At 49.3% G+C, this 17,667-nt stretch overlaps 3 protein-coding genes across 6 annotated transcripts; 1 reads left to right on the forward strand and 2 right to left on the reverse strand.

Annotated features, from left to right (window-relative positions):
- Positions 1 to 139: 139 nt before the first annotated feature.
- Positions 140 to 2,262, reverse strand: PRAF2 (PRA1 domain family member 2; the record flags this gene model as incomplete). Its single annotated transcript, XM_079727324.1, has 3 exons — positions 140 to 279; positions 713 to 930; positions 2,084 to 2,262. The coding sequence occupies 3 exons, from the start codon at positions 2,260 to 2,262 to the stop codon at positions 140 to 142; spliced, it is 537 nt and encodes a 178-aa protein (XP_079583450.1).
- Positions 2,263 to 2,753: 491 nt separating this feature from the next.
- Positions 2,754 to 6,394, reverse strand: WDR45 (WD repeat domain 45; the record flags this gene model as incomplete). Of its 4 annotated transcripts, none has more annotated exons than XM_079727632.1 (10): positions 2,754 to 3,201; positions 3,448 to 3,593; positions 3,677 to 3,736; positions 3,858 to 4,066; positions 4,179 to 4,258; positions 4,749 to 4,843; positions 4,967 to 5,072; positions 5,943 to 6,047; positions 6,137 to 6,211; positions 6,340 to 6,394. In XM_079727632.1, 10 exons carry the CDS (start codon positions 6,392 to 6,394, stop codon positions 3,092 to 3,094), a joined length of 1,041 nt encoding a protein of 346 aa, XP_079583758.1. In that variant the 3' UTR covers positions 2,754 to 3,091. The 4 variants fall into 4 exon arrangements, with proteins under 4 accessions (XP_079583758.1, XP_079583757.1, XP_079583755.1 ...); XM_079727631.1 differs by having other exon boundaries at positions 3,677 to 3,778; XM_079727629.1 differs by having other exon boundaries at positions 3,677 to 3,778; positions 4,725 to 4,843.
- Positions 6,395 to 15,149: 8,755 nt separating this feature from the next.
- Positions 15,150 to 15,448, forward strand: LOC307069150 (cytochrome c oxidase subunit NDUFA4-like; the record flags this gene model as incomplete). The annotated part of the gene is made up of 1 exon (XM_079727316.1): positions 15,150 to 15,448. One exon carries the CDS (start codon positions 15,150 to 15,152, stop codon positions 15,396 to 15,398), a length of 249 nt encoding a protein of 82 aa, XP_079583442.1. The 3' UTR covers positions 15,399 to 15,448.
- Positions 15,449 to 17,667: the final 2,219 nt, after the last annotated feature.

The following is a 17,667-nucleotide window of genomic DNA, read 5'->3' on the forward strand; positions in this document are numbered from 1 at the left end:
TTGGAACCTGGGGGAAGGGTTGCCGTTGTCCTTTTTTGAACTGGGCAGGTGCTCCTATTTTAAGGACTAGGAAAGGGCTCTGGGTCTGGGCCAGGGTGGGGATGGCATTCTCCACGTCTTGGGTGCAGATCCCAGGGCCCTAGGATCCAGCCTCCTGTTCTTGTCCCAGCGCCTCCAGCAGCAACCCCATTGGCGTCCGCTTGAGACCAATGCTCTCGATCTGGTTCTCAATCTTGTTCTTGAGGTTGCGCAGGCGCAGTGACGCGTGCACCAGGATCACTGTGGGCAATACCGAGAGGAGCGGGGTCAGTGGGATGGGACATCAGCCTTTAGCTAATGGGGGCCCAGAGAAGGGAACTGGAGCACAGGCAGACCAATGGCGTGGTCAGTAGCCAGGACGCCTCTGAACCCTGCTAGTGTGGCGGAGTAATAAGCTTCGCAACAGGGGCGTGGCCAGGGAGGCTGCCCAGTAATGGGGACGTGGCCGGTGGAAGGCACTTCATACTAGCAGTGACGCCCAGAAGGGCGGTTGTAAGAGGGGCGTTCCCAGGGAGGGGAGCAAAGCCAGGGAAGGCGCTTTGTAAAGGAGGTGTGGCCTTGCCCGCCGGGTGTCCCAGCCCCCTCTCAGCCCAGGAACCAGGGTAGGGCGGGCCTGGCGCCGTTTGCGAGCGGTGGCCGTCTTCCCGGCCATCTCAGGGTAGTGGAGACTCACGAAGCACGGGACCGGCGATGCTGAGCAGGAAGGTGCAAGCACCGCCCGTGGCCCAGAGAACGAGGAGGCCGACGGCAAGCACTGCAGCCAGGCAGGCGGCTGGGTGGCTGCGACGGCAGCGGCGCACGACTGCTCGAGTCTCAGCCGCCCACACCAGCGTGCCAAGGGCCACCGCCACTACCAGCGCGCTTAGGAGGGTGTGCAGCGGGCGCACGTACCTGCGGGGACAATGGAACTAAGATAGCCGGGCAGGCGGGGAGAGGGCCGCCTGGCCCCCGTGCCTCCCAGACCACCGTCCACCAGAGTCCGTGCCCCAAGAGCTTTGGTTCCCACCCCCACCCCCACCCCCCGCCCCCGCTCCGGTCTCTCCAGCCCGGCAAATACTCACGTCAGCCCTGTCTCCAACAGGTCCACCCTTCAGGGATTCCAACTCCCAGGAGCCCTGGGCTCCCCTGTAGACCCTCATTTCTTTCTTGTCAATCCTACAGTCCCATCTTCCTGCGATCTCCTGCTTCAGGCCCTCCCATCCCACTAGGCCCGAGGGCTCACAGCCTTTCCCTGCTCTTTCCTTCCGACCTTACCCCTGCAGGACCCATTCCAGCCGGGCCCCCCATCCCAACGTGCCGCAAAACCCACTCTTTGCAAAGGCCCAGCCCTTGCAAATTCCTCTTCCAGTGCTTCAGTTTCCATACATTTCCCCCTCCCCAGGCCCAGAGTCCCTTCCAGACTTCCCTTCAAATTCCCCCTCCAGATTCCCATTTCCTATAGATTCCTCCCTCCATCATTACTAGAACCCCTTCCAGGCTTTCAGTGCCACTTAACTTCCAGTCCTGACCAAGTCTCTCTTCCAGGTTCTCTATCCCTCCCTGGTCTCAGGCCTTCCATCCCCGGGTCCTCCCTCTAGACTCAAGTTCCCCAACAGGTACCTGCTCCTGGAGCATTCCAGTTATAGCCAGGCCCCTCTCCAAGCCCAGATCCTGCACAAGTCCACCCTTCAACTTGACCACGTCCTGTCCCTGTCGTAAGTCCTCCAAGGCCATCTTAATCTGGCCCCATCACCCCTCGGGTGCAGTCGTGTCCCACTTTCGGGCCCTCCTTATCTTCAGGTCCACACTTCCCCCTACCCTCGCAGGACCCACTCCAGCCGCCCCCCCCATCCCAACCTGCCCCTAAACCCACCCTTTGCAAAGGCCAACCCTTTCAGATTCCTCTTCCAGGCCTTCCGTCTCCCAGTTTCCCCTTCAGTTTCACACTCTACTGAATTCGCCCTTCAAGGTCTTGCAGCCCCCTAAAAATCCCGCGGGTCCACCCTCCATGCCCAGCGGGCGCCCCCGGCCAACCTGCGCCTCCCTCCCTCCCTCCCTCCCTCACCCGGCCAGAGTGAGACCGAGGCCGAAGCAGATAAGGTAGTTGGTTTGATAGTAGAGAAGGTTGTTGATGACGCGGTGGCACCATCGCTGCGGGTCGCGTGGATCCGGGGCCGCCAGACGCGCCGACCCCAGAACGAAGTCGTCCAGGGCGCGTAACGGTGGCAGCCGCACCTCCGACATCCTGCCGGTCGATGTAGCTGGACCAGTCAGAGGAGCGGCCGGACTACAACACCCGTTCTACACCGCGCCACCGTGGGGCACACCGGGAAACGGAGTCTGGGCCCTGCAACCCCTACCCTGACGACCTAGTGGACTGCGCAGGCGCAGCAGCACACGTGACCGAAAACACCAACAACACGCCGGAACCGTAAGGTAGCAGGGGCCGCTGGGAAATTAAGTCTCCGCCGCGGGGCGAGTCATTCCCGTCCACCCACAGGAGGTGGCGCCACGGGGACAGTTCTGGGCGGTGTTGGCGGCTCTGGCACACGGTGGCCAGACATTAGAGGACATGCAGAGACTGTCAGAAGGACCCGAGCAGGATCCCACTTCCTTCCTGTCAGGGTCCAAGAGGTTCACACCTTTCCGGGAAACTCCCGCAGGGCTTTTTCAGCCTCATCTCCTCCAGGCCCCACTCCCGAGGTCCAGCCATAAATACTATTAAGGGCCTTTTATTCATATTCATCATATCAGAGATCGTCTCTTTCTGGTAAGTCTTTTAAAAATCCCCACAGGTTGGATTAGGGCACCTACTCTGGGTCCCTAGCAGTCTTCTCCAGGCTGGGAGCCCCAGGGGGGCTGCTATCTCTCTGAGTCCCTGGCCTGGCTCTGCGGGCACATAGTCATCAAGAAGTGCTTGGGGCGACTGAGCTGTTTAGGCATTGCTCTTAAGAGTGGAAAGTGGGCACCTGCTCCATTAATGTTTGCTGGCTGGTGACTTCCACAGCACTCCCACCCCCGCCCAGGCTTTGCAGTCTGCCACTGCAGGTCCCTAGCACAACCCACAGGGTCCTTAAAAGTCATCGTCATCACAGATGTCAAGGTACACATCGAAAGCCTCTCTGTTGCAGTTTCCATCGGGAGTGAAGACATATTTGTGGAAGGTCCCATCTACACAGATGGCTGGAGGAGGGGGGAGGATTGGAAAAGGTTAGATGCTGCCAAAGCCACACACTCCAGTCCTCTCAGGTGTCCCGTGGCCCAGGGTCTATCGCCAGGTCTTTGCCACGTGCCATCTCCCTTAGTGATGGTGGAAGTGAACCACCCGTTTGGCTCCCTCAGGCCTCCCATGCCCTAAAATTCTCTCAGGTCCAATTTGTAGGCCTTCGCCCATGCAGTACCCCCCAGTCAATGGCTATTCCTACTCACCAATGACAGAGTTGACATTCTTGGAAGTGTTGCGACCGAAAGCACAGATGCAGGCTGACTCAGCAGGCACGGTGAAGCTCGCCAGGCTCCACTGAGAGTCCACATACTGCCCAATCATAGGCCCCACCTTGCCCACGCGAGCCAGCCTGCAGGCAACACTGGCTAAGCCCAGGTGTGCTATATGGGCAGGGGGATGGGGGTGAGGCAGGGTGGGGCAGGAGGCACTCACGCTGAGCGGCGGTTGAGGCGGGTATCCTTGAGAGCAAAGATATGGACTGTGCCCTTATCACTGGATGCACACAGGAAGGAAGAATCATGGCTGAAGTTGATGCTGAAAGACAGACCAGCGGTGACGCCCACGTGTCATGTGGTGTGGGGTCAGGAGCCCACCAGGCATACCCTGTGCTCACCAGTAGAGGGTGGCGGGGTCAGTGCCTCGGCGCAGCTCCACCAGCTTCTCCTTGGACTGCGTGTCAAAAAGGCGAATAAGGGTGCCCTTCTGAGAGGCCGAGGCCACTACCGTGCCTGGTTGGTTCAGAGACACGCAGGCCACGTCGCTCTGATGTGCATTGATGGTAAACGGAGCAGATGAGGTGCCGGGCTTTGTGCTTGCCAGGTCCTACGGTAGAAGGAGCAGTTTGGGCTTGGGGTAGGTGGTAAGGAGGTAAGTTGCCAAGAGTCCACAGGGAGAGCCAGCCCACCTACCCACCCCTGCCCACTGGACAGCTCACCACAAGTTGCAGGCTCCCGCACTTGTGTCCTGGGAACACTAGCAGTTGTTTCTCCAGGCTGGGGCAGAGGTCACAGAGCCCTAGGGTGGGGTGGGGGGCTGGTAAAGAGGATGTCGGGGCCAGGATGGACAGAGCTGGATAAGGGCCGGACTTCAACCTTCCATGATACATGTTACCCACAGAACCCACAGGGGACTTGCCCTCAGGTGTGCTCCCCACCATCAAGGCAGATTCCCTGCCTCCCTATGCAGCTGTGGCAGCCCCAGGAGGCCCAGGAATCCCTGGCATACCCACTAATGTCCTTAATGAGCCTTTCTGCTCTGCTACCTGAGGTAGCCAGGGGTGAGGCGGGGTCGAGAGTAGAGAGAGAGAACTGGCTAAGGATGGGAAAATGGATAGACTGGGAGTATGGGCATCTCAGCCCATTGGAGCATCTCTATGCATAGACTCTCTCCCTGCCTCTCTTTCCCAGTTACCCTCTGTGTGCCCCTTTCTAACTCTCTTCATTTCTGCCCCTCTGCCCCATCCACTGCCTCCTGCCACTACACCTGCATCTCTGGGTCCTCTCACCCTTGGGGTTGTCCCGGGTGTCAAACTCAAACAGCTTTCGGGGATTGTCGGGGAAGGAGTACACATAGATGCGGTTCTTCAGCACGATCACGATTCTGTGGGCATCACACAACACAGGATGGTCGTGAGGCGAGGGCAGGGTGCCCATGCAGGACTAACCCTCTAGCCTGCTGTGGGGACCTCCGACCTCCCCCACCCCCAGCCCACCTCAGGCTCACTTGTCATGGCGCATGCGCACAGCCAGCACTGGCTTGGTGAAGGTGAACTCCAGCACCAGCTTGTCCTTGGAGTCCTTGCCCTCCCGGGCATCGTCCCAGATCAGCACTGCTGGGCAGGTGGGTGTGTTGTCGGGGCCAAGGTTTAGGGTGAGGGGCAGCCCTGGTGACACAAGACCTACCCCTACTCCCCATGGGACCTCAACCCACTTGCTTAACCTTTTGCTAACACCCAATATGACCTCACACAGCATGAGCACGTGTAGATGTGATTCCTGAGAAGACACGTTCTAGAACCGTCATACTCATTTACAGATGAGGAAGCTGAGGCTCGAAGGGGTTTACTCTCTAGCCAAGGACCTCACAATCCATCAGCAACCAAGCAGGGACTCACATCCAGGCCTGTAACTTCTCATCAGTAACTATTTCTGCCTCCAGGGTCCCAGCTCATACCCCCCAGAAGATTTCTGTGAGGAATCCTAGGGCATCTTTTGCCATGTCCCAGTGGGATCAACAAAAGCCCTTAAAATAAGATGGTGCTTGAGACTCAAAGCAAGAGGGCACCAGGGAGACAGCCCCAAGATTTTAAAACCTATTAGTTGTGTGACCTTGGATAAATCACTTAACCTCTTTGGGCCTCAGTTTCTTCATCTGCAAAAATGGGGATGATGATACTTCCTACCACACAGAGTTACTGTGAGGATTAAATGAGTTAATACATGTAAAGTGGTAACAACAGCACCAGGCTCACAGCAAGCGCTCCATAGGTAAGGACATGGCATACAGGAGGCATTCAACAAGTGTTTGTTAAATGAAGACAAAACACCAAGCTTCTCAAGCGATAAGATCCAGGACTTGTAAGCTGTAGGCCTCACTGTGTGACTCTGAGTTACTCTGACATCTTCATTTGCCAGAGCCTCTGGGAGGCCAGGATTCCGGGGAATCTGGGCCAAGGGTGGGACCGGATGAGGACACTTACCTGAGATCTCTGAGAACTTGGGGCTGCTACCACCGCCCACCAGGGCCAGCAGGTTGGAGCGGTGCAGCATTTCCACCAGGCCCATGCTGCCCACCTGCTCATGGTCTGGACAAGGACCAGGGTGTCAGTAGGGGTGGGTGCCAATGCCCAGCCCATCCCTTCTGCCCATTGCCTCTCCCCCACCAACAGCTCACCCAGATGCCCCTTCTCCATCAATGGCTCCACGTTGTAGATGCGCACACCTGTCTCCATAGCGCAGCAAAAGCAGCCTGGGGATGGGAGGAATCCGGGCCGCCTCAAAGGATGTCCAGGTGGGAAGCTAGGGGCTTAACACCCACCTCTGGCCATTCTCTCCCTCCCTCCCTCCCAAAAGGGCACAGGCACAAGCCTCTCTCACTTTGGTCTTGGTTGAAACGCAGACTGGTCACTCCTCGAAGTGGCTGCTGAGTCATGGTCCAGGATTGCTTCCCTGGACAAAAATGGGGGTAGGGTTGGGAAGAGTCCTGGGGTCTGTTCTCTGAGTCCTAGAACTCCTGTCCCCAACTGATTTCTTCTTCCTCCTCCCACTCTGCTACCTAACCCCAGCAGGACTGCAAAGAAGACAGAATCAGGGGGAGAATCCTAGGATCTCCACTCTAAGCTCCCAAGACCCCAAAGAGCATGGACAGGAACATTCACATCTTCTTACACTTGGTTGACTCCAGCTCTCTCGGCCTACCCTGACCTGGACATCCTCACCTCCTCCTTACTCCCTCCCTGGCTGACTGCTTATCAAGAGATAATGGGGTATGGGGTATCCTAATGATATCTCCTCTCTACCCTCAGCCAATCCTGGCCCCAGTGCCCAACATGGCCTGGAACCACCCCCTACCCACTTCTCACCTTTACACCTGGACCCAGCACCTAAGTCTGCCTGTCAGTAAATGGGGAAAGGGGGCTCAAACATCCACTTCTTCCTGCACCTCCCTGACCTGGCCCTGAGACCTGCTACGGTTGGTCCACCGCTCACAGGAACTCCCCCGCCACGTCCTTCTACTCCAACCTATTCTACCACTCCAGAGCTCTCTCACACCTTCCTTCCTCACAGGCTTCCCGAAATCCCTTCAGGATCCCATTCCCACCTCCACACAACCCCTTCTCATGACATGCTAACTTCTGTCCAACCATGGACAACCTGGACCTTCCCCCAGACCCCTGTATGCCCTAAAGACCCTACCTCAGGATTCCCTTATCACTCCAAATCCCCCACCCCTGGGACATACACTTCCATGTGTTCTGCTGTCCCTGACTCTGACATGGGTTGGCTTGGACATACCCCCAGGAATTGCATCCCCCTAAGGTTCCTCCTCCAGACCCCCTATCGTCTCCCCAAGACCCTGCTCCAGGGCACCCCAACCCCTCAAAACCCTTGCCCAGGACACACACTTCCCAAAACCCCTACCTGGGACAACTCAATCCCCCCCCCCGCAAGACACCTGCCCTGGACCCCCCTAATATTCCCCAAAACCTTTGCCCAGGCACACCCCTTCCCACTCTCCAAATGTCCTCCCTTACCCCCTGTACCACCTCCACCAGACCGCCTCACCCCCAAAGACCCATTCTTTAGACAGCCCCACCTTCCAAGATCCCTTTTTTGGGACCCCCATTAAAAGACACTTGCCACCCAGGAACCCTGCCCAGGGATGCCTCACACATCGCTAACACCACTGATGTCCAAGACCACCCTCATACTCCTTCCAGTGCCAGCACCTATTCAAGATCCCTGTCCTAGATACCCCCCCCATCCACCAAGACCCTTGCTCAAAAGACCCCTCCGTCCCCCAGACCGCAACCAATTCTTGGACCATGCCCCAGCTCCCTGCCGCCTGCACTGAACTGACCTCTGCACGTCCCCGATCCTGGCCCAAGCTCTCGGTGCAGCCCGAGGCCCGGCTTTCTGACCTCCCGGGCCTTTACGTCCCACTCCCTTGTTTACATCAGGGCTTACTTCCGGGGGAGGGAGTCTGTGACCGGAAATGACTCACCCTCGCTGGGAAACGCGGCTGCAGTTTTCCTAAACCAGCTCCTGGGTCTTTGGAGCAAAGAGAGGGAGCGCGGCGTTCTCCCAGGGGAGCGCGGGGAGCAGAGGACGCTCCGGTAGGGCATGACTGTCTGAAGGAACCGAGGACGGGTGGGAGAGAGAGAGCCTTCCCCTCGCTGAGCGGAAAAGGGCGAGAATTCCGTAACTCGGTCCTGCTCTGAGAGCTAGCGGCGTTACCTTCTGGGCTAACAAGACTTGGACCTCTGAGGTGGGCTAGAGGGGTCGCCCCTGTTAGCTATTTGTAGTTCTCCCAGACTTCTAGGGAGGCGACCGGGGAGCCTCGAGGCAGGGGTGGGCCTGGAGACCTTCAAAGCTGAATCTGTCCCCATAGCCAGGGGAAGCCAGGATGGAATTCCCCACCCCACCCATGCTTCGTTTTATTTACAAAGTGAAAAAGTATTTTTGATGGCAAGAGGTATAAGTGTTCAGTGTGGGAGGAAAATACCCCCAATTATGTACATACTGGAAATATTTTTGTATTCAACTTATAAATTTTGAGATGTGGACTCACGTGTAGTTTTAAGAAATAATACAGAGAAATCCCATGTGCTTTAACACTTACCCCTGAAGGTAACATGTTGTATAGTAAAATACTACACTCAGAATGTGGACACAGTTGTGACCCAAGTATCACACAGTTGTGATATTGACCCCCATCCTTTACTTTTTTTCAAATATTGTTTTGATGCTTTAAAAAAGTATTAATATATAATGGACATCTGTTTTATTCATCCTTTTTAATTGATTCATGGTATTCCGTGGAATAAATGTATAACTGTTCATCTGTTCCCCTACTTATGGCCATCTAGGTTGTTTGATGTACTGTGTTGTAAACATCCACAGACATATTTACTTGTGAATTTTGGTCCCCTGTACTACCCTAGGCGTGACTCCATTGCTGTGCTCCTCAGCAAAGCCAGTCTTCTGGCTTTCTTCGGTCTCTACTTCCTCACATCCCAGAGCACATTTAACTTTTTTTTTTTTTTTTTTTTGCCACGGCATGGGATCTTAGTTACCCGACCCGGGATTGAACCTGGACCCTCGGCAGTGAGAGGGCCAAGTCCTAACCACTGGACCACCAGGAAATTCCCAGAGCATACTTAACTTAATTCAGTTTGGCTTTTGTCACTTCCATGTCAGAGACTGCTCTTAACTAGATCACTGATGAGTAACAATCTTCCCAAAGCAGCAGTCACTTCTCTACCCCTTCCTGTAACCACCCAGCATATTCCACAGTTTCTTGCTCTCACTCTCTTTGTTTTCTCCCATATCTCTGGCTACTCCTCCATCTTTATCCAATTTCCAAATACTGTGGTATCCTTGGGTATGATCCTGGCCGCCTTACTTTTGTAGTCAGTATTCTCTCCCTAGGTGACTTCATGTTGTCTCATAGCCTTAATTATTGCAAATATTTGGAAGATCCACTAATTTAGGCCTCTAGCCTAGACCTCTTTCCTGAATACCAGACTCATATGCTATGGCCTGTTTGACATGTTCACGTGGATGTCTCATAAGGCATCTCAAACTTAATGCATGCAAACAGATCTCTTGAATTCCCCTGGCTCAACCACCCTCCTGTCTCCCTCATCTCAACCAATGGCACCATAACACCCAGTTTTTTACTCGAGCCAAAGAGCAGATATACCATGCTTGATTCTCCTTCTTTGTCACTGGCAAATTCTGTTGATCCCACTGTCCAAGTGGTGTCACAAATACAACCCCTGGCTCATGCACTTTTAGTCAAGATGGAGTAACAGGGACCAAATTTGTCCTCTCACATGAAACAACCAACCACTGCCCCCCACAAAAGGCAGAATACATGAAACAATGGTTTTTAAGACATACACATCAGACAGTGAAGGACAGTGATCCCTGAGAAATGGGAAAGAAGATGAGCCCCAAAGTGCCCCAAGTTACCACTTGGAAAGTTTTCATGCTGTGGCACAGAAAGGGGAGAAGGCAGAGCCTGGTGGCCTCCCTAAATTAAAATAATCCAGAGAGACAAGGGCAGCTAGAGTTCGAAGGACAGAATATCAGGAGAGAATTTCACAAAGAGAGAACCAAAGAGGTCTGCAAAGAGTCCCCCTTGAATATTCAGCAGAGTACTGATAAGTGCATGCATATGAAGAAACTACCCAAGTCCAGGGAAAGAACCATCCAACTGGATTAGAACAAGGCCTGGCACATAGGTCAATTGGAAAAACATAATTCACAGGGCATAGAATACACAGGAAGGTTGTGGGGAATAATTAGCCCTGGACTTAGTACCAGTGCAGACCCAATTAACAAATCATAAAAGGAAGACCCTGAAAGATCAAATTGTTTCCAAGTAACTTAACTATCTCAGTACAAAGATCAGGAAGATTTATAGGAATACTAATAATAAAACCCTAGCACCTAAGGTAAAATTCACAGTGTCTGTTATCCAAACAAAGATGATTAGGCATAAAAAGAAGCAAGAGGTACATACCACAATATGGAAGAACCTTGAAAAACGTATGTCAAGTGAAAGGAGCCAGTCACAAAGGACCGCATATTGTATGATCCCATTTATAGGCAATGTCCAGAATAGGCAAGTCCATAGAGACAAAGTAGATTAGTGGTTGCCTAGGTCTGGTGGGATGGGGGAGGAAGGTGACTGGGGAAAAAAAGGCAATGACTGCTAAGGGGTATGGGATTGCTTTTTGGGGTGTTGAAAATGTTCTAAAACTGATTGTGGTAATGGTTGCAGAACTCTGTAAGTATACTAAAAAAACCATTTAACTGTACACTTTATTTTTTATGAATTTATTTTATTTTTGGCTGCATTGGGTCTTTGTTGATGTGCGCAGGTTTTCTCTAGCTGCAGCGAGCGAGGGCTGCTTTTCGTCGCGGTGTGTGGGCTTCTCATTGCGGTGGCTTCTCTTTTTGTGGAGCATGGGCTCTAAGTGCGTGGGCTTCAGTAGTTGTGGCACGCGGGCTCAGTAATTGTGGCTCGTGGGCTCTAGAGTGCGGGCTCAGTAGTTGTGGCACATGGGCTTAGTTGCTCCACGGCACGTGGGATCTTCCTGGACCAGGGATCAAACCCATGTCCCCTGCATTGGCAGGCAGATTCTTAACCACTGCACCACGAGGGAAGTCCTAACTGTACACTTTAAATGGTGTATTGTGTGGTATGTGAATTATATCTCAATAAAAGAGTGTTGTTTTTTTTAAAGCAGGAAAACACGAACCATAATGATCAATCAATGGAAACTAACGCAGAATGGACACAGATGTTAGAATTAGGAGACAATGATGCTAAAAAAGTTATTAAAGCTACACTCCATATGTTAAAAAAGTTGAGCAGAGACATGGAAGATATATAAGTACCCAAAATGAAATTCTAAAGATGAAAAATACACCAGATGGGATTAATGACTAGACATTGCAGAAGAAAAACATCAGTAGTTTAAATCATAGCAGTAGAAACTAAGAAAATGGAACAGAGGAAAAAAGAATCCCCAAAAAATGAAAATAGAAAAAAGCATAAATGAGCTGTGGGACAATTTCATGTGGCCTAATATGCAGGAAATAGAATCCCCAAAGGAGAGGAAGGGGGACAGAAAAAGTACGTGAAGAAGTAAAGTCCTAAAACTTTCCAAAATTAATAAAAAATATAAACTCACAGATCCAAGAAGTTCAGTGAACACCAGCAAAAGGTAGATGAAAAATACTACACAAAGGCACATGCCTAAAAACAAACAAACAAAGGCCCATTGTTATAAAACTGCTCCAAACCAATGATACAGAGAAAATCTTTTTTGTTTATTTTTTCTTCCAATTTTATTGAGATATAATCAACTTACAGCACTGTATAAGTTTGAAGTGTACAGCGTAATGACTTGACTTACATACATCATGAAATGATTATCACAATAAGTTTAGTGAACATCCATCATTCCATGTAGATACAAAATTAAGGAAATAGAAAAAAAAATTCCTTGTGATCCTCTTAGGATTTACTCTCTTTTATGTATAACATACAGCAGTGTTAATTATATTTATCATGTTGTACATTACATTCCTAGTACTTATTTATCTTATACCTGGAAATTTGTACCTTCTGACTGCCTTCATCCAATTCCCCCTCCTCCACCCCCACCTCTGGTAAACACAAATCTGATCTCTTTTTCTATTTGTTTTTTTTTGAAATATAATTGACCTTCAACCTTCCTGGTGCTGTAATAACTTCTGGTTATAGAAGTATCACCCCACCTTCACCTCCACAATGAGTGTTTTACCTCACCTTTTCTCCTGGAGCAAATAGGACTTAACATCTTTTTTTTTTTTAATTTTTGGCCAGGCTGCGCAGCATGCAGGATCTCAGTTCCCTGACCAGGGGTCGAACCCGCACCCCCTACATTGGAAGCGCAGAGTCTTAACTACTGGACCGCCAGGGAAATCCCTAGGACTTAACATCTTATTTGAATTAAGATGGGTTCCTAAGTCTTTAAATGCTTTTTAGTTTGCTTTTCAAACCAGTGGTCTGGTTATTTACTTAATGCTGTATATTAATAGGACAGTCACCAGAGAATGAAGAATGATGCACACGCCTGTCATACAAAGTTGTCATGAGGAAGGGTGTCAGGATTGAAAAGGACCAAGATCTAATGACTGAGTATCCTGTGGAAGAAATCCAAACTTGGATGAACGTTTAGGCATTCCAGATTTGTGGGAATGAGTTGTAAGTATCTATGTCTCTGTAAAAATCTTTCTCAAAACATAAATCTTGAAGTTAAGCATGGCTCTGCTGAGACCCGGTTGGGTCAACTTTAATATTAGAATTGCTCCTTGGAGCATTTCACCTTCTTTTGTGGATGGGGCTCAATGAATTAATTTTCTCTAATGCATCCTGGAAAATGGATTGTTTGTAGATTGAGAAATTGTTTAAGTTTTGCTCTGATGTCTTGAAAAGTAGCATACTAATCTCCTTCATTTAACAACTAATTATTGAACATTCATTCATTCATTTATCCAATATATATTGAGTGCCTCCAACATACCAGGCACACTGTACTAAATTTGGGGAATCAAACAGTAAACAGAGCAATGTCCTTGGAGGAGAAAGGTGATGAATGAATGAATATACATCTATTTATATTTATATATAAATTAGAGATAAGATGGATTAGGAGACAGGAAGGGTTGAGGTAAGGGTAGGAAGTTGCTATCTTATTTGGGATGATCAAAGAAACTTCTGTGATAAGATGACATTGGAGCAGAAACCTGAAGGGAGTGAGGGAATGAACCCTGTGGAAATCTGGGGGAAGAGCATTCTGGGCAGAAGGAACAACAAGGATATCAGTGCAGCTTGAGCAGATGAGTCACAGAGGGGTGGAGTGGGGGCAGAATATGCAGGGCCTTGTAGGCCATTTAAAATGCTTTGGCTAATTGTGAACATGTGGTTTCCCAAACCTGAGTAACCTTCTCACATCCCTCTGTTGTTCCCTACTATCCCTTGGCCACATCCTCTGGATAACTTGTACCAATTCCTGAAGGCTTAGTTTTTGCATTATACTTGCTTGAGAGCCTTTACTAATATAAAAATTGGATTAAAAATTCCTCCCCCATGGTGCTCCGCACCCCCCACAATGTTACAAGCTACAGAGTTGACTTGCTATGCTTGAGACTTCTCCAAGGGCAGATGTTATATATCCCCAGGGCCCCTCATCAAATCTAATACTTAGTAGATGCTCAAGAAAATGTTTGTTGAACCAAATAAATGTACAGTTCATTAAAAAAATGCTTCGGCTACTATTCTGAGTGGGATAGGGAGCCATTTGGAGGGTTTGGAGCACAGGAGAGAGACACGACCAGACTTGCCTTTTCAAAATAGCATTGGCTTCTGTGTGTGGACCAAGGCAGGGAGCAGGAGAAGGTAAAGCAAGGAGGGCAGTTAGGAGGCTATTTCAGTAAATCAGGCAATGATTTTTGGTGGTTTGGACACTGGGCAGTGGAGGAGATAAGATGTATTCTGGAATTATTTTGAAGGTAGGGCTGCAGGGATATGTTGATGGGTTAGATATAGGGTGTGTGGATGATAGGAGTTAAGAATGACTCAGAAGGTTTTAGTTAAGCTGAGAGTCAGCTGGAGGAACAGATTAAGAGGGGGAATTGGGAGTTTTGTATTATTTTTTGTGAACTCTGAAATGCTTATGAAATATCATATAGAGATGTTGGGTAGGTGATTGGATATAACTGAAGGTCAGGAGTGAGGTACAGGCTGGAGATAACAAATTTAGGAGACATCAGTATATCAAAGTCGTTTAAAGTCAGGAGACAGAGATCACCTAGGAAGTGAAAGTAGGTGGGGAGGTTAGAAGCCTAAGCCCTGAAGCATTTCCAAGGTACAAAGATCAGGGGAAAGAGGAGGAACTGGCAAAAGATTGAGTAGGAGCAGCCAGTGAGGCAGGAACAGAACCAAGAAAGGATTTCTGGAAGTCAAGAGAAAAGGCATTTCAAGAAGGGAGTCAAATATTGCTGAGAGGGAGGAATTCCCTGGTGGTACAGTGGTTAAGAACCTGCCTGCCAATGCAGGGGACACAGGTTCGAGCCCTGGTCCAGGAAGATTCCACATGCCGCGGAGCAACTAAGCTCGTGTGCCATAACTATGGAGCCTGTGCTCTAGAGCCCGCGAGCCACAACTACTGAGGCCCGCGTGCCTAGAGCCCGTGCTCCTCAACAAGAGAAGCCACCGCAATGAGAAGCCTGCGCACCACAACAAAGAGCAGCCTCCACCCGCTGCAACGAAGACCCAACGCAGCCAAAAATAAATAAATGAATTAATTAATTAAAAATGTTGCTGAGAGGGAAGATGAGGAGCGTTCATGATCTGCAGGTACTGGGTGTACAAAGATGAACCAGAATGCCAGGCACATAGTAGGTGTCCATGTACTTTTAATTGTAACAAAATATACATGACATAAAATTTACCACCTTAACCATTCAGTTCAGGAATGTTAAGAATATTCACATTGTTGTGAAACAGATCTCCAGAACTTTTTCATCTTGCAAACTGACACTCTACTCGGCGCGGAGACTGTTTAGTCCTGGGCCTTTCAAGTTTATTGTTCTCTCCATCTGGACTCAAGGCTTCTGTCACAACCATGCTCTGCCTAATCATCGGTCAGGCCAAGAAGCATCTTAGCTTGATTCCCCTCTTCATATTTATTGAAGCGGGAGGTACTGGAGCAACACTGTATGTCTTGCGCCTGGCATTGTTCAATCCAGATGTCAGTTGGGACAGAAGGAGTAACCCAGAACCCTGGAACAAACTGGGTCCCAATGATCAGTACAAGTTCTACTCAGTGACTGTAGATTGCAGCAAATTGAAGAAAGAAGGTCCAGGTTTCTAAATGAAATGTTTCACTATAAAGCTGCTTAGAATCAAGGTCTTCCAGAAGCCATCCGCGCAATTTTCCACTTAACCAGGAAACATTTCCCCTCTAAATGCACGAAATCAGGGACTTCCCTAGTGGTCCAGAGGTTAAGACTTGGCACTTCCACTGCAGGGGGCACCGGTTCGATCCCTGGTCAGGGAACTAAGATCTCACATGCTGCGTGGTGCGGCCAAAAAGTAAAAAATAAATAAATAAACGCACGAAATCATGTTGGTGTATTATGTTGGGGTTTACACTGGTTAATAAATAGTCTGAAACTTGAAAAAAAAACTGAAACTCTAGACCCATTAAACATCTCCCCATTTCCCCCTCCCCCAGCCCCTGGTGCAACCACCTTTCTACTATGTTTCTATGAATTTGACTCCTTTATTTTATGTATGTATTTATTTATTTATTGGCTGTATTGGGTCTTAGTTGAGGCACACGGGATCTTTTGTTGCAGCGCACGGGCTTCTCTCTAGTTATGGCACGTGGGCTCCAGAGCGTGTGGGCTCTGTAGTTGCAGCACGCGGGCTCTCTAGTTGTGGTGCACGGGCTTAGTTGCCCCGTGGCATGTGGGATCTTAGTTCCCTGACCAGGGATCGAACCGGTGTCCCCTGCATTGCAAGACCGATTCTTAACCACTGGACCACCAGCAAAGTCCCAATTTGACTCCTTTAGATACATCATATAAGTGGAATCATACAGTATTTGTTTTCTTATGACTGGCTTATTTCACTTAGCATAACATCCTCAAGGTTCATCCGTGTTGAAGCATGTGTCAGAATTCCCTTCCCTTTAAAGGCTGAATAATATTCTATTGCATGAATATACCACATTTTGCTTATCAATTCATTTATCGATGGACACTTGGATTGTTTCCACCTTTTGGCTATTGGGAATAATGCTGCTATGAACATGGGTGTACAAAGTCTCTTTGATACTGTGCTTTCAATTAATTTGGATATTTGTCCAGAAGTGGAATTGCTGGATCATATGGTAATTGTTTTTTTTTTTAATTTTGGGGGGAACTGTTTTCCATAGCAGCTGCACCATTTTATATTCCTACCAGTAGTGCACAAAGGTTCTAATTTTCTCCACATCCCAACCAACACTTCTTTTCTTTCTTTTTTTTTTATAGTAACCATTCTAATGGGTGTGAGGCCCAGAAAATTGTCATTCTTGACCTGTATAGCAGTTCCCTGGAAACCCTAACTTATAGGGCTTGTCTTTATTTGACCTGATTCAGAGCTCTTTCAGGTCAAATAGCCTTTTAAAAAATAACTGGTGACAACTGTTTAACATCATAGCTGCCCAAGGTGGTGACAACAGCTGGAGCAAACAAGTTGACCAAAAATCATGAAAAATTGGGAATAAGATATCCAGAGGGACCTTGAAAATCTCTGACATATTTCTGGGAATCTGGAAGGCCATATGCATGTGCAAGTGCAGGGCTGCAAGCATGCCAAGGAAAGAACTGAGAAGGCCCTAAGCTTTCAACTCTGGGTGATTTTTTTTTTATCGGAGTATAGTTGATTTACAGTGTTGTGTTAGTTTCAGGTGTACAGCAGAGTGAATCAGTTATACATACACATATATCCACTCTTTTTTAGATTCTTTTCCCATATAGGCCATTACAGAGTACTGAGTAGAGTTCCCTGTGCTATACAGTAGGTCTTTTTTAAAATTTATTTTTGGCTGCGTTGGGTCTTCATCACTGCGCGTGGGCTTTCTCTAGTTGCGGGGAGCAGGGGCTACTCTTCGTTGCAGTGCGCAGGCTTCTCATTGCGGTGGCTTCTCTTGTTGCAGGGCACAGGCTCTAGGTGCGTGGGCTTCAGTATTTGTGGCTCGTGGGCTCAGTAGTTGTGGCTCACGGGCTTCAGTAGTTGCAGCGCGCGGGCTCTAGAGCACAGGCTCAGTAGTTGTTGTGCACCAGCTTAGTTGCTCCGTGTCATGTGGAATCTTCCCGGACCAGGGCTCAAACCCGTGTCCTCTGCATTGGCAGGCAGATTCTTAACCACTGCGCCACCAGGGAAGCCCTACAGTAGGTCCTTATTTGTTATGTATTTTATATAGAGTAGTGTGTATATGTTAATCCCAGTCTCCTAATTTATCATTTCCCCCCACGTTTTCCCTTTGGTCACCGTAAGTTTGATTTCAAGATCTGTGAGTCTGTTTCTGTTTTGTAAATAAGTTCATTTGTATAATTTTTAAATTAGATTCCACATATAAGCGATATTGTATA

The sequence above is a fragment of the Hyperoodon ampullatus genome (assembly GCF_949752795.1).
Source record: "Hyperoodon ampullatus genome assembly, chromosome: X".
Lineage (NCBI taxonomy): Eukaryota > Metazoa > Chordata > Mammalia > Artiodactyla > Ziphiidae > Hyperoodon > Hyperoodon ampullatus.